This window comes from Corylus avellana, chromosome 1 (assembly GCF_965113065.1).
Source record: "Corylus avellana chromosome 1, dhCorAvel1.hap1.2, whole genome shotgun sequence".
Lineage (NCBI taxonomy): Eukaryota > Viridiplantae > Streptophyta > Magnoliopsida > Fagales > Betulaceae > Corylus > Corylus avellana.
In genome coordinates this window covers 16,508,745-16,535,202 of record NC_142490.1, presented here as the reverse complement: position 1 = coordinate 16,535,202, position 26,458 = coordinate 16,508,745, and the positions used below count along the sequence as shown (strand labels likewise).

Sequence of the window (26,458 nt, the reverse complement as noted above, 5' to 3'; positions counted from 1 at the left end):
AAGCACCATAAATATAAAAAGAAACTAGCTGAGTCAACAAGAAGTAAACGGCAAGCATTACCAGAAGAGCTCCATTCCACTTTTATAAAAGTAATCCATATATCATTAATAGCATAAGCTACTCTAGGTTCGCATCAAGCATACAAGAAAAACTCCATTCCACTTTCTAATGTGGCATATATAGTTAAAGCAAAATTCATTGCTAATGCCAACAGTATCATTAACCAGATTTAGAAGACAGGAAACAATGGCAGCTGTGACCCTCCTCATTGACAAGTTGGTGCAGTTGCTTGTTCAAGAAGCAAAACTGCTTAACGGTGTCCACAGGGAGGTTGTGGGTATTAGTGATGAACTGGAGAGCATCAAGTGTTTCATGAAAGATGTCGATGCACGGGCCAAGAAAGGAGGAGACCTCCAAGATGGCATGGAAGTGTGGGTGAAGCAAGTGAGGGAGGCAGCCTTTCATATTGAAGATGTTCTAGACGAATACATTCTTCATGTAGCACAGCATCATCATCAGCATGGCTTCGTTGCTTTCCTCCACAAAATTGGTTGGTTGCTGAAAAAACTAAAACCACAATATAGCCATCAAGATTCAAGATATCAAAACATCAGTCCGTAAAATCAAGGAACGAAGGGAAAGATATAGTATAAATTCCTCAGAGCAAGGATCGTGTGGTGGAGCAACAAATGCCACATGGCATGACCCTCGAGTGGGTTCCCTTTCATTGAAGAAGGTGAAGTTGTGGACATTGAATCTACAAGGGATGAACTTGTAAGCTGGCTGCTAGGGGGAGCAACTAGGCACTCAATGATTTCAGTGGTAGGCATGGGCGGGATTGGTAAGACCACTCTTGCCAAGAAAGTATACGAGAATGACTCAGTGAAGGGAAACTTTGACTGCCGAGTTTGGATCACTGTGTCTCAATCAGACAACATGCAGAAGATACTCATGGCCATGACAAAGCAAATCCACCAGGCAAAAAAATTGGCTCCAGGGGAAATAGACATGATGGACGAAATCACACTAAATAGCCAGCTGAGGCAATATTTTGAGCAAGAGAAGTATGTTGTGGTTTTTGATGATGTCTGGAAGTTACAGTTTTGGGAAATTGTGAAACATGCTTTACCATGCAATGACAGAGGCAGCAGGATAATAATCACAGCCCGCAGTGAACGTGTTGGTGCTTGTTGTAAAGAATCTTCCTCCGATCGGGATCGGGTACACAAGCTGCAACCTCTATCTCAGGAAAAGGCCTGGGAATTGTTTTGCAGAAAGGCATTTCAATGTGAGTTTCAGAGGCGTTGTCCCAGGGAGTTGGTGAGATTGTCGTTGGACATTGTCAGAAAATGTGAGGGCTTGCCACTTGCAATTGTTGCCATAGGTGGTCTTCTGTCAACAAAGGAGAAGGTTCCATTAGAATGGCAAAAGTTGTATGATGGTCTCAGTTCTGAGCTAGAAAGTAATCCCCAACTTACAAGTATTACAAAAATTCTCTCTCTCAGTTATCAGGACCTGCCTTACTACCTCAAGTCTTGCTTCTTGTACTTTGGTCTTTTTCCGGAGGACTATTCAATTACTGATTCAAGATTGTTTCGGTTATGGATAGCTGAGGGTTTCATAAAAGGAAACGAGGGCAAACAATTAGAAGAGGTTGCAGAAGAATATTTAATGGAACTCCACAGAAACTTGGTTCAAGTGTCATTCGGAGAGCTTGATTATCAGGTACGTAGAAAGTACAGAATCCATGACCTGTTACACGAAACCATCTTATCAAAGGCAGGAGAGTTGAATTTCTGTCAAGTTTGGCAGGCAGATGACTCAAGTGTCAATGGGAAAAGCTGGTGCCTATTAATCCATGATGCTAGAGAAAATGTCTTAGAGACCATTGAGTACTCTCGGGTTCGTTCTATCTTTCTTTTAAGCATTACTGCAATCCCCAGGTCTTTCCTTGTCAACTTGTTTAAAAAGTTCAAGCTTTTAAAAGTGTTGGATTTTGAAGATGCTCCTATTGATTATCTTCCTGAAGAAGTGGGGAATTTGTTCCTCTTGAAACACTTAAGTTTGAGGAATACAAAAGTGAAGATGATTCCTAAGTCGATGGGTAGGCTACAGAACTGACAGACATTAAATCTCATTGAGACCTCAGTGCATGAGCTATCAATTGAGATACTTAGGCTTCATAAGTTGAGACATCTTTTGGCACACTATTATGACTTTGAAATCGAAAGTAGTTTGTATTCAATTAAAGGAGTGAAAATACATGAGGGGGTAGGATGTTTAAAGGACTTGCAATCGTTGTCGCTTGTCGAGGCAAATCACCAAGGTCTTGGTCTAATCAAGGAGCTAGGAAAGTTGAGGCAGTTGAGGATGCTGGGCATCTCAAATATAACTGCAGAACATGGGAAGGCTCTGTGTGCCTCCATAAAAAGTATGGATCACCTTAAAATTTTGGCTTTAAGCTCGATCAGTGAAGATGGAATTCTAAATTTACAATCTATTTCATCTCCGCCTCAATTTTTAGAGCACATCATTCTAAGGGGGCGGTTGGAGGAGTTGCCCAATTGGATTCCAAAGCTTCAGAATCTTGTCACATTAGGTTTATATTTCTCAGGGTTAGAGGAAGATCCTCTAAAACATCTTCTACCTTTGCCTAATTTAACTAATCTTTTCCTCAATCAGGGCTATGATGGGGAAGAGCTGCATTTTGAGGAAGGTGGTTTCCGAAAACTCAAAAAGCTCACACTCAAAAAGTTGGACAGATTAAAGATGATGAAAATAGACAAAGGAGCATTGCCCCTTCTTGAACAACTAGAGATTGGACAATGCCCGAAGCTGAAGGAGGTACCCTCTGGAATCCAGCACCTGGAAAATCTCAAGACTTTGGACTTCTCTGAAGTGCCACGAAACTTTTTGTTGGGTATGCAACCAGATGGAGGCAAAGATTATTGGATAGTCAAGAAGGTACCTACCATCCGTTTCAGGTATAGATTAAAGGAGAACGATATCAAATATACAAGCTCAGTGACTCAGATTTGTCGGAGTGTCTGCAAGGGTGAGTCTTGGAGGACCAACGGCCATGCAGTTTCAATGAAAGACAAGGTATGAGCCTCCAAGTCACAGGACTGCCTCAAAAATTTTGGTAGTTCCTTTATATGTAATGACAAGAGTCTTCACTAACCAAATTTTCATGCTTAAGATTTGCATTGGCCAGTGATTTCCAACCAAAGCAACAGTTGAATAAATTACCACAGCTTCGACACTTATAATTGTGGTCTTTTCTGTTTTTGTACTTTCTATATATTAATATTTGATGTTTTCACCATTGAAAAATGATTCATATTAATCTATTGTTTAAAAAGGATCTAGATTTGATAATTAGACATTAACCAGCACACAGGACCTTTTATAATCATAAGCCTTGATTCTTAGTCTATGGCTTTGCAACAATGAATGGTGCAGCATAGCTAACCAATATCAATCACAAGAAATAAATACAAAAGGCAGGGAGGACAAAAGCAGCGCTCTAAGCAAACAGCAAAGAAGAGGACAAGCTTGTTCAAGCATAAAACAGCAATAGTGATGTATTATCATTTTACATGTAACGATTGTTAGAAAAAAGTTCAAGTAATTCTCTTTCTTCTATTACACTAGACAAGTGTGAATGAACTTTGAACAACAAATAATTAGTGCCAATCATCAGAGGATGCAACCTGGTTGCCATCTTAGTTCAAGAAAAGATCCAATCCCAAAGGATCTACGTCAAAATACGTATATAAAGGATAAAAATTTGTCCTAAATTTTCAATTGAAGAAAATCAACATTGCAGCATACTATCAATTCTAGCAATTTATCTTTAAACAACCACAAGCCACAACCTATAACACAAAAGCTTACCTGTTCTAGTCTGTCCAAAGCGCAATCATGTGATCCAACAATCCCAAAGCCTTCTTCACAGCCTCATCACCACCAACATCCTTAACTAAGCCCAAAGCCTCATTTAATTCCAGCGCTTCCTTAATCCTTGCCTCTCTCAGCAAACACCTATAAACCCACGTCCCTAAATCTCTTCCCGGCACCAAATTCACACCCAACATCGCCCTCAAAACCTTCAAGGCCTCAAGAACCATCCCCTGCTTACAAAACCCATAAACAAGAATTCCACAAACCTTCTCATCCAGCACACACGGCGAGCCCGGCCTCACCATGCAGTTGAAGACTTTCAAGGCCTCCTTGGGCTTGTACTTCTTGAAATACGAAGCAATGAGCATGGTGGTGATGTGGATGAGGTGAGAATGCGCCGCTGGATTGTGCTTGAGGTGGGTGAGGAGGGACATGGGGAGGGACATGTCGGGCTGGGAAGTGAGGGAGTCGACGAGAATAGAAAGGGAAAGGGATTTGGGAGGTGGGTTTGTGAGGAGGACTGTGGAGGTGAGGTGGATTGCTGTGGGAAGGTGGTTTGAGAGGCAGAGGCGTGGGAGGAGGAGGTTGATCTTTGTGAGCTCTTCTTGAGTTAGACTTGAGTTGGTGATGGGTTTTGATGCAGGAGAAGCTTCACTAGAAGAAGACGAAGAAGAAGCAGAAGAAGATAGTGGTGCAATGGGAGTTTGGAAGACGAATGAGATGATGGATTTTGAGGGAAAGGCGACATGTTGAAGCTGCTTCAGTTGGAGTAATCTCATTCTGATCGACTCTGCTCGGCTGCTAACGCTAGCTAGCTAAAGTGTTCCCGTTTCACTTGATCATTTAAATTAAGGGTACTATCCACACACCCCTCCAACTAGGATTAGAATCCTCTCCGACCCAAAATCATCTGGTAACTAAAAATGTTTTAGAGTCACAAATGAGACACTTGCCTCATTAACAAAAAAAAAATAAAATAAAATATTATTTCATATTAAAAAACAAAATTGTACAAAATTAAGAGGTGGTTTAGCCACCCCAAGAGCCACGTTGGGCCTGGCCACCCTAAACTGGCTGTCTGTCTGGGATGACTCCATGGCCCTTGGGGGTGGGTCAGACCACCCCCAAGGGCCAAATGATGATTCTTTCTTGTTTTATTAGAATTGGCCCTTGGGGGTGGCTAGGGTCATGGGGTGGTTGGGCAACTTGGGCCACCCCTTCAACCACCATTTAATTTTTTGTAATTTTGTTTTATAATTTTTTTTAATATGAAATAATATTTATTATTATTTTTTTGTTAATGGGATATGTGTCTCATTTATGGCTCTAAGATTTCTTAGAAATTCTAACTATGAACCGGATATTCTCTAATCCATTTTGGATTGGAGATGATTATATTCACTTAAACTATCACCCAATTGACAATGTTCCTCCAAACTTTTAATTGTGACAATATTCCCATCAAACTATCAAAATATTATCAATGTATCTTCAAGGCTAGCAAAAAGATAAAAGTGCCTCTATATTTCTCAATAAGACAAAAATACTCCTATAAATTAATAAAAAAACATTTAATATTTTTAAACGAAAATTTTTAATTTTTTTAAAAGAATATTTTTTTTAAAAAAAAAAAAACAGAAATTTTATTTATTTATTTATTTATTTTTAAAAAATTTGTTTTGGAAAACAAAATATTTTATTTTCTTAAACGAAAATTGTTAATTTTTTAAAACGAAAATTTTTATTAAAAAAAGTTATAAAATAAAACAAAAATTTTTAACTTTTATAACAAAATAAAAATCTAAATTATTATTTTTTTCTTATAAAAAAGATTTTTTTTTTTTAAATTTTAAATTTTCCACCATTTTAATTTTTTTTTTTTTAAGTTTTAAGTTTTTTCTAGAAGTTTTAGTTCTTTTAAGGTGATAACGAAGATGTGACTAGCCTTTTTATTTATTTATTTATTTTTTTGAGTCGTTACAAAAAGTGAGATAATTTTTTATGAGGCTCATCTGTCCAACCAAAGAGCGGATTGTCCAAAACTTACTTGACAAGCTTTCTCGAATTTAGTTTTTGACATGTAACTAGTTATTTTTCGGTGATAGTACAGATAAGAGAATTTTTATGAGACAACTTTATAATGAATTTTAAAGAAGTTTCAAATTAACTAGTCATTTTAGAATGATAACGTGGATGTAACTAACTTCTTTTTTTTTTTTTTTTTTTTTTTTTTTTAAGTCCTTACAAAATGTGAGAATTTTTGTAAGGTTCACTTGTCCAAACAGGGATTGGATTGTCCAAAACTTACTTGACTAGCTCTTTTTTTTTTTTTTAACATGTCCTCACAATAAGAAAAAAAGAATTTAAATTAGAGATTTTTGTTTCACGAGGTGTTGTTTCTAACCGATTGAAATCCATCGTATCTATTTGTCTGGATCCCATCCATTAACACTTGGATGTTGCCTCGTATCGATTTGTCTGAATCCCATCCATTAACACTTAGATGTTGCCCCGTCATTCAAAGTAGGTTGAAGCACTTGAATTGAAGAAACAGGACGAAAGCAATCAGGGAGAGAATTTTTGGATACTATAAATTCCAACTGAACGTTCAAGGGATTGGAGGAAGCTCCTTTTACTGGCTAGACCCTATATGAGACATCGCACTAGGAATTTACTGGCTAGACTCAATTCCAACCATACCACCTGGACGATGACGATCCTCTAGTTCTAAGCTGTGATGATTTGTGGATATTGTTGTCAAGTAAGATCAAGAGCATCATATCACTTGGGAAACTTGTAATATCGGCTTGGGTTTCGGCTACCCTTTGGCACGAGTTACAGCCTAATTGCCACCACCAGGTCTCTCTCTTTCAAGTTCAAGGGCCGAGTTAACTTGACCACCAAAATTCCATTTTTGGGTTTTTGACTCAGTTCCACAGACCATTTTCCATTGCCGAAACCATCACGTAATACGGTAAGTTGGGATCTATTTCTTTTTCTCATCTGTGTTTTAAATTTGGCTCTGCTCTAAAGTAGTAATTTTTAGAATTTACACCCCACCTGTTCGATGAATCGTTTCTACAAGATCAGTTGTTAAAATATGGAAATGTTATTAAACTAAGGAAGGCCCAACAAATTATTGGAAAAGATGATTTATTTGTTTCCAACTAGCGTACATGTTTCTACAATCATTTGTTTCTTTGAGCAAAGCATGTTTACAGATATTCTTGGTGACATTAGTGCTTTGTTATTTATTCTTTCTAGGTTGTATGCAACAATGGGTGGAGTGATAAAGAAGTTTTTCTTTGCGTCAATGTTTATGTGGATTGTTCCTGTTGCAATTTTGTATGGTTTTAACCATAATTTGCTTCCTGGTAAGATTCTCTTGTGTTAATGTTTAAACCATACATTTTAGTTTTCTAATGTGGCTAAGTTAATTACAATGTTTATAGATTTCTATTATCTGTTATCTTTAAGAGTAAAGGGATTACATTTCAGAGATGATTTTTTTTTTTTCATGTTGTTAAAAGGTACTTGCCTTGGAAGCTTAAGAGTCCTAGTTGAGATAAATCAACGAATGCCTATAAATGGCAAGTGCACTTATGGCGCTGTTGGCTCGCCAACATATTTAACGAGGAAACATGATCAAATTGAGTATGCAAATATCTTGAATCTGCCTTAGAATGTTGGCAATTTATCATGGGACTTCAGCTTCAAATAGTTTGGGAAAAAACAAAAAAGCTTTGGTAAGTATCTGCCACAATAGAGTCAATCAAGGTTCAGGAATTAGAAGAAATGGGCTGGAAATTGTATATTGGGGCTGACTTAGTTGACGTAGTTACATTAGGGATTCATGATGATTCCGGTTGTGAAATTGAAGTTCTCATACAGAGTTGGGTTTTTTTTTTTTTTTTTTTTTTTTTTGAGACTCATACAGAGTTGTTAATTATTCAATTTGAGTTCTGTTTCTTTATGATAAAATTAGAGATTGATGGAAAGAGAACTCCTAGCTGTTGAAGTTGATGTAGAACAATCTTACCCCATATCCATTTAATTTGATTGTTTGATACAAGTTTATGTGATCTTGTCCCAGAATCGTACTGGTAACTGATTGTTTTTGTACGAGCTTCTAGGACAAAATTATTTCTTCTTGTTTCCTAAGAAGGTCGAATTATAAGATTTATTCAGGGCATGAAGAGTAATACATAGTTTATATAGAGGTCTGGGGTACAAAGCATAGCCTAGCCAATAGAAAGTGGGAAAACAGAAAAGCATTAATAATGCAGAAATGCAAAATCCAATGAACCTCTCCCATTGCTCTCTAATTAAATAGAAAAAGAAAAATAAGAGAGGGAGGGAATTTCTTTTCACCTAGAGTTTCTAACTTTCTAGAATACCCTTTTCTTACAAAAAAAAAATTATGGGAATTTATTGGGTTTCTCCTCCTTCATTGACAATGCAAATAAAATTCTATGCTAATTGTAGAAGGTTTCTACTTTCTTGTTTGTTTATCAAACTAAAGACATACTTTAGTGGATTCATCATTCTCATAACTTATCGAACTATGACGTGTTGTAGTGAGAGAGAGAGAGAGAGAGAGACAATGCAAATAAAATTCTATGCTAATTGTAGAAGGTTTCTACTTTCTTGTTTGTATATCAAACTAAAGACATACTTTAATGGATTCATCATTCTCATAACTTATCAAACTATGAGGTGTTGATGGGAGAGAGAGAGAGACAATGCAAATAAAATTCTATGCTAATTGTAGAAGGTTTCTACTTTCTTGTTTGTTTATCAAACTAAAGACATAATTTAGTGGATTCATCATTCTCATAACTTATCAAACTATGAGGTGTTGAAGAGAGAGAGAAAGAGAGAGAGAGAGAGAGTAATGTCCCATTTTATGGTTTGTGCATAGCATATTTTTCTGTCTTCTCTTGTTAGAGCAGTAATTGATCTCAAAACCCTTGGAGGATTGTGAGATTATTATGATATTTTTAAGTATTTTATTAGGATGGACATTTTCTTCTAAAAAATAGTTAGTCTGAAATATTTTGTAGCCAAAACCTAATTTGGACCCTTGAGTTTAGCTAAAAGGTAAATCCACTTTTCCATGTAGTTATTCGAATGTTTTAGCAAGTCATATCTCATTTTATGATCACTAGGAAAACTGCTAGTTACAGTGGCCAATGCAAGCCATTTATGTGACTTTTAAAGGCTGTCCAGAGCCTCTTTCAGGCAAGTTGTAAATCTGTTCTTGTGACCATTAAGATATTGCTATCTGAACTGTTCTGCGGCCAAGTGTAGCTCTTCTTCCAAACGTAGCTTTTAGAGTTTTGTTTGGATGAAATTTCTTCTCCTTTCTTTCAGGGAGCAAAATGTCATTTTGATATTACTTTTCCATGTGTTTGGTTTAACTTGATCAGATTCTGTTTTAAGTTTTGGTGGGGGGCTATGCAATTAGGTTTTGGAGTTTCTTCTCTAGGCGTTACAGTCAGATGACCTTAATTATCTTGAACAGGTTCAGCCCATTTGTCTCCCCATTCTTTGACACTGGTGAGTGGCTTCCTTGCTGTCACCGTTAATCATGTGAAGGGCCAAATCACATTGTGCCAGGATTCGCCAACAAGAAAGACGAGAAAGGCTGAAAGTGACGGCCGGAGAAATACCAGAGAACGGAGACAAGCCGCTAAAAGAATCCGGTGAAAAGTCAAGCCGCAACTGACAATGAGGCCGGACAACGGAAACTAGCCGTTAAAAAAAAACCTATAAAGGGCCAAACCACATTGTGCCAAGATTCGCCAATGAATAAAGCCGTGGATCACAACAAAATTGGAAGTTTGTCATAAGAGAATGCTAGAAAATACCAGAGTCATAAGACTTTTATTGAAAGCCACAAAAACAGAAACGTAGCTTTGATACCATGTTGAAATATATATAAAATACTAAAGTATGAAAGAAAAAGAAAAGAGAGCGAAAGCGAAGAGAGACGTATGGGTTACATCTAGTATATTTACTGTATCAAACAATATTACATAACTCTCTATTTATAGAGAGACAATGAGTAGTGATCAAGAAACCCTAAAGTAAACATAAACTAATTAAGGAAGAAAATAAATCTTACAAGGAAATATAATAACGAAGAATAATATTCTAACATAAAGATAAATAACTCATTAAGGAAAATATTAATAAACCTAATTTAGAAAATATAAAATATTCCAACAATATATATAGAGATCTCTAATTGATCTTTTATAAGCAATTTGGTAGTATAAATAGTTGGTTATTGGATAAAATAGAATTCTAAGGAAATGTTTCAATTAGGTTTAATGTTAGTCCTTAGTATAAATATTCTTTGTTTTTCATTACTCTTTACTTTTGGACACTTGTATTTCTCTTTCCTAATCTACTTAGTTTTTTTTTTTTTTTTTTGTATTCTTCTAACTTGATGTTTCTCTTGTATAATTTGTTTACCTGAGTTGCGTTTTCGTTTTTAAATGATATTTTGACTTCTTATAAAAAATATATATATATATTAGTTCTAAGCAAGCCTCGGGTCTTGCTTTGGGCTTGGGACATGACAATTAACCCAAATTCAATTCTAATTGTGGTAGTATCATTCACTAGGTGAAGATCATATATAGAAGAAACCATGACAGAAACCGTTGTGGCCCTTGTCATCAATCAGCTGGTTCAATTCATCGTCCACGAATCAAAACTGCTAAAGGGTGTCCATCGGGAAGTTGTGGACATTAGAGATGAACTGGAAAGCATCCAATGTTTACTCAAAGATGCAAATAAAGGAGACCTCCAAGATGACGTCAAAATGTGGGTGAAACAAGTGAGAGAGGTAGCCTATCATATAGAAGATGTAATAGATGAATACGTTCTTCACGTGGCACAACGTCATCGTCATCAGCAAAGTTTTATTGCTTTCCTCCATAAAATTGGCCGTATATTGAAGAAACTAAAACCACAACACGACATAGCTACCAAGATTCAAGATATCAAATTGTCAGTTCGTGAAATCAAGGAACGAAGTGAAAGATATGGTTTTAGTTCCTCAGAGCAAGGATCAAGTAACAGTGCAACAAATGTTACAGGGCATGACCCTCGAGTGGGCTCACTTTTCATTGAGGAAGATGAAGTTGTGGGCATTGAGTCTACAAGGGATGAACTCATAAGCTGGTTGGTGGGGGGAGAATTTAAACGCTCCGTGATTTCAGTGGTAGGCATGGGCGGAATTGGTAAGACAATTCTTGTTAGGGAAGTATATGAGAATGAATCAGTGAAAAGACATTTTGACTGCCATGTTTGGATCACAGTGTCTCAGTCATACAATATCCAAAAGATACTCATGTCCATTGCAAATCAAATCTACCACGAAGAAATAATAGCTCTAGGGCAAATAGACATGACAGACGAGATCACACTAATTAGCCAGCTGAAGAAATGTTTACAACAAAAGAGGTATGTTGTTGTTTTTGAGACATGACAGACGAGATCACACTAATTAGCCAGCTGAAGAAATGTTTACAACAAAAGAGGTATGTTGTTGTTTTTGATGATGTATGGAAGACAGAGTTCTGGGAAATTGTGAAACATTCTTTGCCATGCAGTGACAAAGGCAGCAGGATTATCATCACAACACGCAGTGATCTCATCGGTGTTTCATGTAAAGAATCTTTAACTGATATGGTACACAAGGTACAACCTCTGTCTCAAGAAAAGGCTTGGGAATTGTTTTGCAGAAAGGCATTCCAAACCGAGTTTCAGATATGTTGTCCCAATGAGTTGATGAGACTGTCGATAGAAATTGTCAAAAAATGTGAAGGCTTGCCACTTGCAATTGTTGCCATAGGTGGTCTTCTGTCAACTAAGGAGAAGGTGCCATTAGAATCGAAAAAGTTGCTTGATAGCCTCAGTTATGAGCTAGAATGCAATCCCCACCTTACAAGTGTCACAACAATTCTCTCTCTTAGTTATTATGATCTTCCATGCTACCTAAAGTCTTGCTACTTGTACTTCGGTATTTTTCCAGAGGACTACTCAATCAGTGGTGCAAGATTAGTTTGGCTATGGGTTGCTGAGGGATTCATTACAAGAAAGAAGGGAAAACCATTGGAAGATGTAGCGGAAGAATTTTTAATGGTGTAACGCCCCGATATTTGAACTAGCAAATATCATAGTCGTGACGCTGCAACTTTAGAAAAATACAATCTTACAGCGGAGTATGTATATTTTTTTCTTTTTCTATGACCTAGGAATAACTTACACAACACAATTGAGCTGACTGAAATACCTCAAGGTGATATATTATTAAATAAAATAGAAACATGGTTTTCATTACAACATATGTACACACTAAGTGTACCAAATATATGCCACAGACGGCACCTAAATTAACATAGTAATATTTATTAAGTTTACACACATCACCATACATAATAAAAGCGATTAACATAAATGAGACTTGCTCCATAGAGTAAGCATAAATCCTGCAGCAGATGGTCTATCAACCATCAAAACTAGTAAAAGGACCATCGTCCTCACTTTCTATTCCTACATCAAGATTTATGTAAAGATGACGTTATCATATTTACATAGGCAAACAAGTGAGTAATCTATTTTCCTAGAAACAAAGACTAAAAAGACTAGTTTGAACAAGATTAAAGACTAAAATATATAATAATGAATGAGTTGTGAATGCAGCGTAATGACAGATTAGTTTGTGTTTTATGATAATTTTTCTTCAGACCTCTTGTCATGAGCTCTCAGCCCGCTTACGTCCGTTATGTCCCTCACACTTTAGAGGTTTACATGTTTGGTGCTGGCAACTACACCGCCCCAGCTTAGTTATATATTAGGCCTGTTTGACGGTTATATACTCCCATCCATTGAGATACCGGCAGTTCCTCGCGGCAATCCACCCAGCTTGTTCTTAAGGTGGCTATTTTATCAGCCCATTTTATTAGACACATTATGCAGCAGTTGTATTGCAAAATTATAATAATAAGACAAAATAAGAATTCCTATAACAATAAAACAAAGCTAGTACTCAGTAAGTATATCCATACTTACTCTCCTTAGTGTAGTATTCTGCTCCACTTCTGTATACAATACATACATACAAACAATACATAGTTCATTCTCCAATAATATCATTGTTTAAAAGACCCTCATCTTTTTATATTTATTTATTATCCGTCACTTCATCTTTACTTACTCATTTTATTATATTACTCTAAGATAGTCACTTATAACAAGCTTTATGCCTGAATTCATATTTCGGGGATGAGACCAATGGTCCTTACCGCCAAAAATATGAACTAAAATTTAAATGACAATAAAAGAAATGACTGAATGTAAATACTGAATTCATATTCTGGGGATGACCGCCAAAAATATGAATTAAAATTTAAATAAAAGAAATGACTAAATGTAAATAATGAATTCATATTCTGGGAATGACCGCCAAAAATATGAATTAAAATTTAAATAAAAGAAATGACTGAATGTAAATACTGAATTCATATTCCGGGGATGACCGCCAAAAATATGAATTAAAATTTAAATGACAATAAAATAAATGACTGAATGTAAAAGTTGTAAAGTAAATAATATATAGATAATATCATAAGCCCTTAATTGATTTTGTCCACTAACTCATTATTATTAATTCACTTGTATCTATTACTTTATTTTACATTATACGTTTATTGGGTCTTTAAACAATTAAATGGGAACAAGTGATACAAGCAATAAATCATAATATTTATACAAGAAACACTTACCCAATAATCTTTTAGAAGTAAAACTCCACCAAATCTTCTCTAGGTAGCTAGTTTAGAAAAACACTTGAACACTACAAGAAAGATCTAAGCTATAAGGTATTTGGCTAGGACTAAGAAATAAAATGAAATGAGGAGCAAACAATTTTACTTGTTCTAAGATTGTAAAAACTCAAGTGAAAGTGAATTTAGCTTTAGGCTCCATTTATAAGAGAATGAATGGTTAGGATTTATTTTTACACATTTGATTTAAGGGTTGAGATGTATTTAACCAAAAGAATGAACCTAGTCCATATTTCATGCTCTATACCAATTGATATTTTCGTCCAAAATGAGGGCAGTGTATTTCGATCCATTTTTCAATGTCCAAACGTACTCCGATTGACATAAAATTTTGAGAGTAGATAGAGGACTCCGAGATAAACATTTTATATTTTTGGTTCGACTCCATCCGAGTTCATTTGAGTCTACTTTTGGCCTGTACAAAGTTTCCGATTCAACTTAGACTTTAATCTATTTGCATTCCCACGTGGCCACTTACTTTATTAAACCATTATAATCATGATATTTACTATAACCATTATTACTAGAAGACTTTAAGCTTTCAACAAAGGTGGCTAGCCTTGGTATCTTTCTTTAGCAGTTTTAATCTCATTTAGACAGTATGAAAAGTAAGACACTGCTTTTTAGGCTAAAAACTAAAAAGCTTCAAATAAATTTCTGACTTCACTAAACCCCAATATAAATAATTTATTTACTAAATTGGGTTTGATTATGCCCATAAACATATTAGTGAAGCTAAATTTTAGAATTGAAGTAATATACATAAGAGGTCAAAAATCAATGTAATATACTTTTAACACTAAACAATTATTTAATATCATTAATCCACATATCATTGTTCTAATTTATCGATTATATATTTTTAATCTATTTAATATTATTTAAATAAGAGTTTTAAAATCTAGGTCGTTACAAATGGAGCTCATCCACAGAAACTTGGTTCAAGTTTCATTTAGGGAGCTTGATTATGAGATATACAAAAAGTACAGAATTCATGATCTACTACATGAAATCATCCTATCAAAGGCTCAAGAGTTGAATTTGTGTCAAGTTCTTGATGCAGATGACACAACTTCTCATGGAAAAAGTCAACGCCTATCAATCCACGATGCTACAGAAAATGTTTTTGAGTCGAGTGAGTACTCTCGAGTTCGCTCGATTTTTCTCTTCAACATTACTGAATTGCCCAGGTCTTTCATAGTTAAATTGTTTAAAAAGTTCAAGCTTTTGAAAGTATTGGATTTTGAAGACGCTCCAATTGATTATCTTCCTCAAGAAGTGGGTAATTTATTCCACTTGAAGCACTTAAGTTTGAGGAGAACAAAAGTGAAGATACTTCCAAAGTCAGTGGGTGCACTACATAATCTGAAGACACTAAATGTCTTGGAAACCTTAGTGGGTGAGCTTCCAATTGAGATATTTAGGCTTTATAAGCTAAGACAGATTCTGGCTCATTCTCATGACTTCGAAATTGAAAGTAGCCTTTATTCGGAGCGAGGAGTAAAAGTACATGAAGGGGTTGGATGTTTAAAGGAATTGCAGGAACTATCAATGATTGAGGCAAATCATCATGGGGTTGGTTTATTTGAAGAGCTCGAAAAGTTGAGTCAGTTGAGGTTGTTGGGCATTTCAAATATGACTGCAGAACGTGGGAGGGCCCTATGTACCTCCATACAAAAAATGGTCCTCCTTAACATTTTGGTTGTAGGCTCAATTAGTGAAGATGAGATTATAGACTTAGAATCAATTTCTTCCCCACCTCCATTTCTAAAGCATATCTATCTAAGAGGGCGATTGAACAAGTTGCCGAACTGGATTCTTGAGCTTCAAAATCTGGTCACACTAATCTTATTTTTCTCATCATCCACTATCATGTCTCCAAGCTTTGCCAAATCTAATTACCCTTTCCCTCACTCATGCGTATGATGGGGAGCAGTTGCATTTTGAAGAAGGTGGTTTTCGGAATCTCAAGAGGCTCACACTTAGAGAGATGAACAAATTAAAGATGGTGGAAATAGACAGAGGATCACTGCCCAGTCTTGAGGGCCATGCCCACAAATGAAAGAGGTACCCTTTGGAATCTAACACCTTGAAAGCCTAAAGATTATCGACTTCTATGAAATGCAAAGAGAATTTGTGCTACGTATGCAGCCTGATGGAGGCGAAGATTATTGGAAAGTCAAGAAGGTAACTACTATCCGTCTCAGGTATAGGATTAAAGGAGAACAATATCAAATATACAAGCTTGGTGACTTGGACTTATTGGAGCGTCTGCAAGGGTGAGTCTTGGAGGATCAAACTGCCATGTAGTTTCAATGATGAACATGGTATGTACCTCTAATTAGCCACAAGATTTCCATGAAAGTTTTGTAGTTTTTTTATGTGTAATGATAAAATTCTTCACATTGTGGCTGACTTATGACCAAAATTTTCAGGGTTAATAAGACTTGCATTGGCCTGTGAGCTCCAACCTAAGCTACAAGTTGAATTGTTACCACAACCTCTTTTCACTTTTAATTTTGCTATTTTTTCTTGTACTTCTGTTTATTTGATATTTTAATATTTCATCACTGTAAATAGTTGTTACTAATCGATGTTGCAACATGGATACAGCTATTGTAATTAGATTTTCGCCAGATGGTGGATCTTAATTTTATAACTAAAAGCTTAAATCTTTCAGCCATTATTTTGTTCTCATATATAACAATTTTTGAAACTGAGTTGTTATTGCAATATAACATTGTTGGAGTATTTTCATAAGAGAGTAATATTTCTGATATTTCTCCATAAATTGGAAATATTGATCAAGAATTCGGAACTCGCACCATCCACCATCCACCATCCAATTATATTATATGAGAATAGAATTATATACCTTAAAACAACATTACATTATAATCTAATTGCAGGGACTAAAACATTAAAACTATATTGAAATGTTTTGAAGAAAGGATTAAATGCATTGGCTAATTAGCATTCTGAGTGGACAATGTTTAACTAAGTTGACAAGATTGAAATGCATTCTATGGTAGAAACGTTTTCAATCTTTCGATCTTTAATTTTCTTTTTTCCAATTCTTCTTATATGTGTTTAATTTGAGGAGATTGAAAAGGCATTGGTTGATATGTCCAAAATGAACTTGTGTAATTTTCGTAAAAAGAAATAGAAAACTTGTCATTGGCTGAATGAATAGGTTTGCCACTTGCCAATGAATAATTTGGAATACGATGGAAATGCAAAGCATTTATTGAAAATTTCTTTTCTTTGGGGGCATGTTTGGCATGAAAAAAAGATTAAGAATGTTGGGGGCAAGTTTTGCTGAGGGATTTATTACAAGAAAGAAGGAAAAACCATTGGAAGATGTAGCGGAAGAATTTTTAATGGAGCTCATCCACAGAAACTTGGTTCAAGTTTCATTAAAAGTAGCCTTTATTCATTAAAAGGAGTAAAATTACATGAAGGTGTTGGATGTTTAAAGGACTTGCAGATGCTATCATTGATTGAGGCAAACCATCATAGGGTCGATCTATTTAAAGAGCTCGAAAAGTTGAGTCATTTGAGGCTGTTGGGCATTTCAAATATGACCGCAGAACGTGGCAGGGCCCTATGTGCCACCATAAAAAACATGGTCCACCTTAAAATTTTGATTGTAGGCTCAATAAGTGAAGATGAGATTGTAGACTTAGAATCAATTTCTTCCCCACCTCCTTTCTAAACCATATCTATCTAATAGGGCAATTGAAGAAGTTGCTGAACTGGATTCCAGAGCTTCAAAATCTGGTCACACTAATCGTATTTTCCTCACCATTAGAGGAATATCCAATGTCGTGTGTCCAAGCTTTGCCAAATCTAATTACCCTTTCCCTCAATCATGCGTATGATGGGGAGCAACTGCATTTTGAGAAAAGCGGTTTTCAAAGACTCAAGAGGCTCACCCTCAGAGATAAGAAAAAAATTAAAGATGGTGGAAATGGATAGAGGATCACTGCCCAGTCTTGATCAACTAGAGATTGGGCCATGCCAGCAATTGAAGGAGGTACCCTCTGGAATCCAGCACCTTGAAAGCCTAAAGCTTATCGACTTCTATGAAATGCAGAGAGAATTTGTGTTACGTATGCAACCTGATGGAGGTAAAGATTATTGGAAAGTCTGGAAGGTAACTACTATATATCCGTCTCAGGTATAGGATTAAAGGAGAACGATATCAAATATACAAGCTCATTGACATGGACTTATTGGAGCGTCTGCAAGGGTGAGTCTTGGAGAATCAAACTGCCATGTAGAATTTCAGTGATGAACAAGGTATACACCTCTAATTAGCCACAAGATTTTCATGATTTTTTTTTTTCATATATATATATATAATATGATAAAATTCTTAATAGTATGTGGCTGACTAAGAAAGTCTTACATTGGCTGGGCGATGAGTTCCCACCTAAGCTACAGTTTGAAATGCTACCAACTCTTTTTGCTCTCTAAATTGTGTTCCTTGTTTTTTGTTCTTCTACTTATTTGATATTTTAATTTGTCCTCACTAGAAATAGTTTGATACTAATCTATGTTACAACAAGGATCTAGCAGTTGTGATTAGACTTGGGCCAACACAGATGACCTTTTATAATTAAAAGATTAATTCTTTGGGGGGTTTTATTCTCATATGTAATAGTTTTGAGGGCCTTGAAACCAATGTGTTATAATGGATAGTTTATTTAGTCATTGGCTGCGCACTGGAAGTCAATAGCATGTAATTAGGTAAAGGCTAAAGCAATAGATATTCAATATATAATCTGCCAAATTACCTAATCCCAGACAGCTCGATCTATTTGAGACTCCCTCTAATATCTTCTATATATATATATATATATATATATATACACACACGCAAGTATTTCAACATTGCGGGTGCAAGTGACATACTTATCAAACCACATGGTTTGGTAAGTATGTCACTTGTGCCCAATTCAACCTAGTTGAACCCAAGCCTTGAAAAGCTTATTTAGCAAGCAAAAAGAAGAAGAAAAAAAAAAAAAAAAAACACATGTGGGTTTCTGACCTTTATTCATAAGCATGCATCATGTGCCTTATTGATCCTTTACTTTCATTATTTTTTATTTTATTTAAACCTACATGTCCCCTTCACAATCTCAATAGTCTAATTGATGCCTGAAACCAATCAACAATTAGGGACTCTATATATATATTTGGTTGGAAAAGAAGAATGTTAAATATATACGTTGCAGTTCAAAATGACTTGGTGACTTAAACAAGTAATGCTATAAGTTTTCTTATGTCACTCATGTGTTCCTCTAAGAATGATGTGACTATTAAATTCACCATTGAACTTGTGATTGATCATTATTAAATTTTGATCAAATGATGATTTTAAAACCCACCTCATTTTTAGAATGATACAATAGGGACTTTTAGAATTACTCAACTTAAGTAGATTAAGTCTCATATCAAAAAAAATATGAATAGTTAAAATAGCATAATTAATTGAAATCCATGGGTTTAAGTCAAAATGACATACTGTACAACTCATTCTATTATATGGTACGTTGAGACTAACTCATAATCGGTTGTGGTTCGATCTTTTGATGGAATTTTAGTATGTTGTCGATCATTAGATTTTTTCTACAGTCGCTTAGTTTCTCATACCAATTAGGTGAAATATTTCTTTATTCTTGTTGAAATCCAATTTCAGAGCCACAGATTCATGTTTAATCTAAGAATTAATGCATGTATTCTTTTCTAAGTTTTCTTGATGTGTTGGTAGCCTTTAGAATTTAAAATCGTAAAAAATCCTAATCGGAAGAAAGAACGAGTCCAACGTTCAACTTTTAACCCTTTTTTTTTTTTTTTTTTTTTGTGTTGGTCTACTCTCTGCCACCTCAAAGCCCAAACGGAAACTCGGCGTGAGCTGACCGTATTTTCCTTGAGTGGCGGCCAATTGAATAATGGACTAGACTTTGGTTGGCCGAAGGAAAAGAAGAGGTTGTATGCTTATTTTGCTTTTAAAATGATAGACCAGAGAAATACAGTTTACTATTCTTCAAAGACTCAAAGTACTAATCTTTACCCTCTTCCAAAGAGTTGCAAACAGTAGCTGCGAGTATATCCTGGCTCAAGTGACTTTTGTGTGTGCTGATTAGTCAAGAGCAATCCGGATGTCCTAGACAGCAGCTGGATTGCAAAAACTAATTGAATCATCCACAAAATGGAGCCATACCCAACGTAATTCAAGCAGTGGCGGAGCCAGACAATTCATATTGGGGGTGCCACTGAAAATTTTTTTTTGGCTGTCTTAAAAATTTACTTCTCCCTAAAAATTTGGTAATTCACACAATATATGCATCACAAAAAAATATCTATAAAAGTTCATAAATATGTGCTCAAATTGATATATTAGAAATATAACAGGTCGGCACTATATAAAAAAGACATAAATACAAAAAAAAAAAAAAAAAAAGTGTCTAGAACTACAATTTACGGTCTCTTAGAAATACAAAATCATCAAGTATCGAATCTTTGAGATAAAAAGAACGAAAAAGAGTGAGTCCTTGACTTTAGGGGCACCGTGTCTTGGGTAGGTAAAAAGAAATATATATATATATATATATATATATATATATATATATATATATATATAAAATTTTGGGGGTAATTTTTAAATCTCACGGCACCCCCAAAGATGTATGTGGCTCCGCCACTGAATTCAAGGTAAAAGCTTCAACTTCCCCTAGTTTCTGCAATGTTCTTTGTGAGCATAGATTTTTTTTTTTTTTTGGTGTTGAACATGACTCTTCCTTTTGGGTATTCTTTTGTTTTGCTTTAAAGATTGGATTTTTATGTGGGTTTTCTGTTTTTGGTTTGTGGGTGTTCTTGTTTTCGGATTTGGCTTACATGCTTTTAAAATAACAACATGTATGCTGTAGTTTAATCAACGGTCAAGATTAACTTTATCAAAATCTCTTTACATTTCCTCTCCCCTATTAAATGCTTCTAAAAATAAGTCAATTTTAAAATTTAATCTTGATCATTGATTAAACTACAGCATACATGCTGTTATTTTAATAATAATATGTAAACCAAATCCCTTGTTTTCATTGGGTTTGCTTCAAAGGGAAAGATTTAGATTGTGTGTGTTTGCGTTTAATATATGAGAAGTAGTTGGATGAAGGAAATATGTGCATGTGAGGTACTTCAAGTTAAGATTCTCAGTTCGCTTATTGTTGGAGTCTAGTTAGAAGTAGAAAGTTCAATAAGTTTGTCGTTTTGACATTTTCATACAAAGACCTTTAAACGATCTGAATTATTTTGTCTTGGCAAAGTCTTTTGCTTTTTTTTTTTAAAAAAAAAAGAATATAATAATAATAATAATAATAAAAGAGTAAAAATATTTCATATAAAAAAGTGGAAAAAAAAAAAACAAAAAAAAAAAAAAAAATCGAATGTTTTAATGTGGATTTTCAGTAAAAAGATAAAAAATGAAAGAAGAGTTGAAAAGGGAGCTTTGAAAAAGTAAAAGCGACATAATCAAAAGGCTCTTTTTTTGAATGACATTGAAATGCACGAGAAACGAAATCCAAAATAAAATATGACTAAAAGGCTGTTTTTCTTTAATTGGCACGATGCTCAACAAGAATAATTACAACACGCTAAATAAACAAAATTTGGACACGTAATAAAATGACTGCAACATGCAACCTTCTGACTTGATCTGACCTGACCAATATATATATATATGTATATACTTTGAATATTTTTCCTCTTCTTTCACACCCGTATCATTTCGGGGCAAAGGAGCGAACCGGATCAGATTTAAAATTAAAAAAATTTCCCTTTAAATTATTTTAATATTTTTACTTTTACATCATATTAATTATTTTTTATTATTATTTAAATAAAAAAATTATTATAAAACAATTTTTTTTTTTTTATACAAAATATTTTTTTTTTTTCACATCAATTAAATCTACTAAGTTTGGTTTCACTTCCTTTTTTTTCAAGCCATTTACAAAACACACCCAAACTTTCTCCTAGTGTGTCCTTTCTTACAATTTTTTTTTTTTTTTTTCCAACTACAATTTTTTTTTATTCTTATTTTTTCAAGTGACCAAATGAACAGCATGGCATCATAATTCGTAAATCAAATCACAAATGTTGCTTTGCAATAAAGCTTGAGACGATCGTCGAATCTCTTCTTAACTATATCTCATAATATTTCATATTAACTAATATTTAAATTTACATTTTTTTTTTTTAAAAAAAAAAAAGGATAGTTAACTTAATTACTTAGCAATACTAAGTTAGTATGTTATATATATAAAATATATAATATACATACAAATATTAAGTAGCCTATAATTTTTTTATCAAAGTAACCTATACTTAATTATACTTAGTTAGTAACTTAATATATATTAACTTAGTTAATACGTTAGTTTATGAACTAACTAGTTAGTATATTAACTAATACATACACATATAAATATTAAATAATCTATATAACATATACTACGTAATTACTAATATACATACTTAAATTTATATAACTATTTTTTTTGTAATATATTAATATATTTCGTATATATATACAAGATGTATGAACGAGCTAATGAGTTTGACTACCAAGCCGAGCTAGCGATCTAGTCGAGTTTTAAACGAATTGAGTGAGCGAACCCCCGTTGAGTTCAATCGAGTGAGCAGAATATGTATCACTTGCTTATCGAGCGAGTTTGTACAATGTCGAGCTCGAGTTCGGATCGAGCTTAACCGAGCTTATTGGCTCGTTTACCGCCCTAAGTATGTCTTTGTATTAGTTATTGCACTATTGGAAGATGAGACTTGGAGTTTGTACTTTCTAACTATAATGGACCCATATTATGCTGCTAGGAGAATATATCTTTGAGACGAATTGAGATTTTTGATTTATTGTGTTTGGATTATTTATAGATCTCTAATTGATGTTTTATAAGTAATTTGGTAGTATAGGTAGTTGGCTATTGGATAAAATATAACCGTAAGAAAATGTTTCAGTTAGATTTAATATCAGTGCTTAGTATAAATTGTATTTGCTTTTTATTACTCTTTATCTTAGGACAACAGCGCTTGTCCTTAATAATTTGCTTAGTTTTTAGGATTTTTTTTGTTCTTTTTTCTCCTAGTTATGTGTTTTTCATGTATAGTTCATGTGTTCTTGCATTGTGCTTTTGCTTTTTAATGATATTTCTATTACTTCTAAAAAAAAAACACACAATACAAGTTCTAAATAGGTGTCGCGTATTGCTTTGGGCTTGGGGCGTGACAATTAACTCAAATTCATTTATGATTGTGACAATATTAGAGAGGAAACCATGACATAAACAGTTGTGACCATTGTCATCAATGAGCTGGTTCAGTTGATTGCTCCTGAATCAAAATTGCCAAGGGGTGTCCACCGAGATGTTGTGGACATTAGAGATGACCTTGAGAGCATCCAGTGTTTCCTCAAAGATGCAGATAAAGGAGACCTTCAAGATGGCGTCACAACTTGGGTGAAACAAGTGAGAGAAGTAATTTATCATATAGAAGATGTAATAGATGAATACGTTCTTCACGTGGCAAAGCGTCGTCATCAGCAAAGTTTTATTGCTTTCCTCTACAAAATTAGCCGCTTAATGGAAAAACTAAAACCATGTCATGACATAGCTACCAAGATTCAAGATATCAAAATATCAGTCTGTGAAATCAAGGAACGAAGTGAAAGATATGGTTTTAGCTCTTCAGAGCAAGGATCAAGTAGTAGTGCAAGAAATGTTACATGGCATGATCATCAAATAGGTTCATTTTTCATTGAGGAAGATGAAGTTGTGTATTGAGTCTACAAGGGATGAACTCATAAGCTAGTTGGTGGGGGAAGCATCTAAACGCTTTGTGATGTCAATGGTAGGCATGGGCGGAATTGGTAAGACAACTTTTGCTAAGAAAGTATATGACAATGAATCAGTAAAGGGACATTTTGACTGCCGTGTTTGGATCACTATGTCTCAGTCCTACAACATGCATAAGATACTCATGTTCATGACAAAACTAATCTACTAGGCAACACAAACTGCTTCGGGGCAAATAGAAATGACAGACGAGATCACACTAATTAGCCAACTAAGAAAATATTTACAGCAAAATAGGTATATTGTAGTTTTCGATGATGTTTGGAAGACGGAGTTTTGGGAAATTGTTAAACATGCTTTACCATGCAATGACAGAGGAAGCAGGATTATCATCACAACACGTAGTGATCTCATTGGTTTTTCGTGTAAAGAATCTTTAACTGATCAGGTACACAAGGTACAACCTCTCTCTCAAGACAAGGCTTGGGAATTGTTTTGTAGAAAGGCATTCCACACTGAGTTTCAGGGTTGTTGTCCGTGAGAGTTGGTGAGACTGTCGATGGACATTGTCAAAAAATGTGAAGGCCTCCCACTTGCAATTGTTGCCATAGGTGGTCTTCTATCAACAAAAGAGAAGGTGCCTTTAGAATGGAAAAAAGTTGCATGATAGCCTCAGTTCCGAACTAGAATGTAATCCCCACCTTACAAGTGTCACAAAAATTCTCTCTCTTAGTTATCATGATCCATCCTACCTTAAGTCTTGCTACTTGTACTTTGGCATTTTTCCAGATGACTACTCAATCACTGATGCAAAATTGTTTCGGTTAAGGATAGTTGAGGGCTTCATTAAGGGAAACAAAGGCAAACAATTTAAAGAGGTAGCAAAAGAATACTTAATGGAGCTCATCTATAGAAACTTGGTTCAACTTTCATTTGGGGAGCTTGATTATGGGATAGGCAGAAAGTACAGAATTCATGATCTGCTACATGAAATCATTCTATCGAAGGCTATTGAATTGAATTTCTGTCATGTTTTGGAAGCAAGTGATACCGGTGCCTATCAATCCACGATGCTAGAGAAAATGTTTTTGAGACAAGTGAGTACTCTAGGGTTCATTCTATTTTTCTCTTCAACATTAATGAATTGCCCAAGTCTTTCATAGTTAAATTGTTCAAAAAGTTCAAGCTTTTAAAAGTGTTGGATTTTGAAGATTCACCTATTGATTATCTTCCTCAAGAAGTGGGTGATTTATTTCACTTGAAGCACTTAAGTTTAAGGAGAACAAAAGTAAAGATACTTCCAAAGTCAGTGGGTAGGTTACAGAATCTTCAAACACTAAATGTTGTGGAAAGTGGAGTTCGTGAGCTACTAATTGAGATATTCAAGCTTTATAAGCTAAGGCATATTTTGGCTCATTCTCATGACTTTGAAATTAAAAGTAGCTTTTATTCAGGGCGAGGAGTAAAAGTACATGAAGGGGTTGGATGTTTAAACGAGTTGAAGACACTAGCAAGTATTGAGGCAAATCATCATGGGGTTGGTCCATTTGAAAACCTTGGAAAGTTGATTAAATTGAGGATGTTGGGGATTTCAAATATGACTACAGAACATGGGAGGGCTTTGTGTGACTCCAAACAAAATATGGTCCTCCTTAACATTTTGCTTGTAGGCTTAATCAGTGAAGATGAGATTATTAACTTACAAGCAATTTCATCACCACCTCCATTTCTAAAGCATATTGGTCTACGGGGGCGACTGGAGATGTTGCCCAATTGGATTCTAGAGCTTCAAAATCTTGTCACACTACTATTATTTTTCTCATTATTAGAGGAAGATCCACTGCCATGTGTTCAGGCTTTGCCTAATCTAATTACCCTTTCTCTACATCATGCGTATGATGGGGAGCAGTTGCATTTTGAGGAAAACAGTTTTCGAAAACTCAAGAAACTCACACTCAGAGAGTCGAAAAAATTAAAGTTGGTGAAAATAGACAAAGGATCACTACCTGGTCTGGAGCAACTAGAGATTAGGCCATGCCTAGAGATGAAGGAGGTGCCCTTTGGAATTCAGCAATTGAAAAGCCTTAAGATTCTCGACTTCTATGAAATGCAGAAAAAATTTGTGCTACGTATGCAGCAAGATGGAGGCGAAGATTATTGGAAAGTCCAGAAGGTAACTACTATCCATCTTAAGTATAGGATTAAAGGAGAACAATATCAAATATACAAGCTTGGTGGTTCGAACTTGTTGGAGCGTTAGCAAGGGTGAGTCTTGGAGGATCAAACTACCATGCAGTTAGTGATAGACAAGGTATGCGTCTATAAGCCACAAGACTTCAATGATTCTTACTTTTTTTTTTCGTTTTGTTATATTCAATGATAAAATTCTTCAGATTATGTGGCTGAGTAAGCTACAACCTAAGCTACAATTGGAAATGTTACCACAAACTTTTACACTTTAAATTGTGTTCCTTGTTTTCCATACTTTAATTTATTTATTTACTTTTTTTGACATGTCCACACAAGGGAAGGGGAGAGGAGATTCGAACTAGTGACCTTCACTTTATTAGGCGTGGTCCACAGTCGATTGAGCTACCCCTTGGAAACCGTACTTTAATGTATTTGATATTATAATGTTGGAAAAAATCCACTTTACCCCTCTGAAGTTTCAGGAGTTTTTAAATTTGAACCTCAAAGTTTAAAAATTTGCAATGTACCCCCCTAATGTTTCAAAAAATTTCAATTCAAACATTCTGTTACTAATTTCCGTCAAATTGGACGGAAATCTATAAAATTACGTAATTATCCTTAGGCTTTTTTTT

General features: G+C 34.9%; 1 protein-coding gene, 1 long non-coding RNA gene and 3 pseudogenes across 9 annotated transcripts; 4 read left to right on the top strand and 1 right to left on the bottom strand.

The window, feature by feature from the left end:
* Nucleotides 1-3,255, top strand: LOC132172604 (disease resistance protein RPM1-like; annotated as a pseudogene).
* On the bottom strand, nucleotides 517-4,712 carry LOC132172603 (uncharacterized). 5 transcript variants are annotated; one of them, XR_015909827.1, is made up of 3 exons: nucleotides 3,899-4,712; nucleotides 1,131-1,753; nucleotides 517-568 (listed from the first exon to the last, which is right to left on the bottom strand). XR_015909827.1 is itself a non-coding variant. In XM_059584126.2 (2 exons), the coding sequence occupies exon 1, from the start codon at nucleotides 4,681-4,683 to the stop codon at nucleotides 3,904-3,906; it is 780 nt and encodes a 259-aa protein (XP_059440109.2). In that variant the 5' UTR covers nucleotides 4,684-4,712; the 3' UTR covers nucleotides 517-568; nucleotides 3,899-3,903. The 5 variants fall into 5 exon arrangements, 4 of the variants coding, with proteins under 4 accessions (XP_059440109.2, XP_059440111.2, XP_059440112.2 ...); XM_059584126.2 differs by lacking the exon at nucleotides 1,131-1,753; XM_059584128.2 differs by lacking the exon at nucleotides 1,131-1,753 and having other exon boundaries at nucleotides 517-559.
* A 1,623-nt stretch (nucleotides 4,713-6,335) lies between these two features.
* LOC132172778 (uncharacterized) lies at nucleotides 6,336-10,028 on the top strand. Of its 3 annotated transcripts, XR_009439184.2 has the most exons (4): nucleotides 6,336-6,878; nucleotides 7,169-7,278; nucleotides 7,435-7,650; nucleotides 9,429-10,028. It is a non-coding gene; the product is annotated as an uncharacterized LOC132172778 (long non-coding RNA). The 3 variants fall into 3 exon arrangements; XR_015909435.1 differs by lacking the exon at nucleotides 7,435-7,650; XR_015909436.1 differs by lacking the exon at nucleotides 9,429-10,028 and having other exon boundaries at nucleotides 7,435-7,805.
* A 508-nt stretch (nucleotides 10,029-10,536) lies between these two features.
* On the top strand, nucleotides 10,537-16,261 carry LOC132169222 (disease resistance protein RPM1-like; annotated as a pseudogene). The gene is made up of 4 exons (XR_015909515.1): nucleotides 10,537-11,380; nucleotides 11,458-12,063; nucleotides 14,670-16,091; nucleotides 16,200-16,261. The product of XR_015909515.1 is annotated as a disease resistance protein RPM1-like (transcript).
* Nucleotides 16,262-23,120: 6,859 nt separating this feature from the next.
* Nucleotides 23,121-25,905, top strand: LOC132169224 (disease resistance protein RPM1-like; annotated as a pseudogene).
* Nucleotides 25,906-26,458: the final 553 nt, after the last annotated feature.

What these genes read in the sequence shown, in the direction of transcription:
- LOC132172603 (XM_059584126.2), bottom strand. Translation starts at nt 4,683, where the DNA reads ATGAGATTACTCCAACTGAAGCAGCTTCAACATGTCGCCTTTCCCTCA.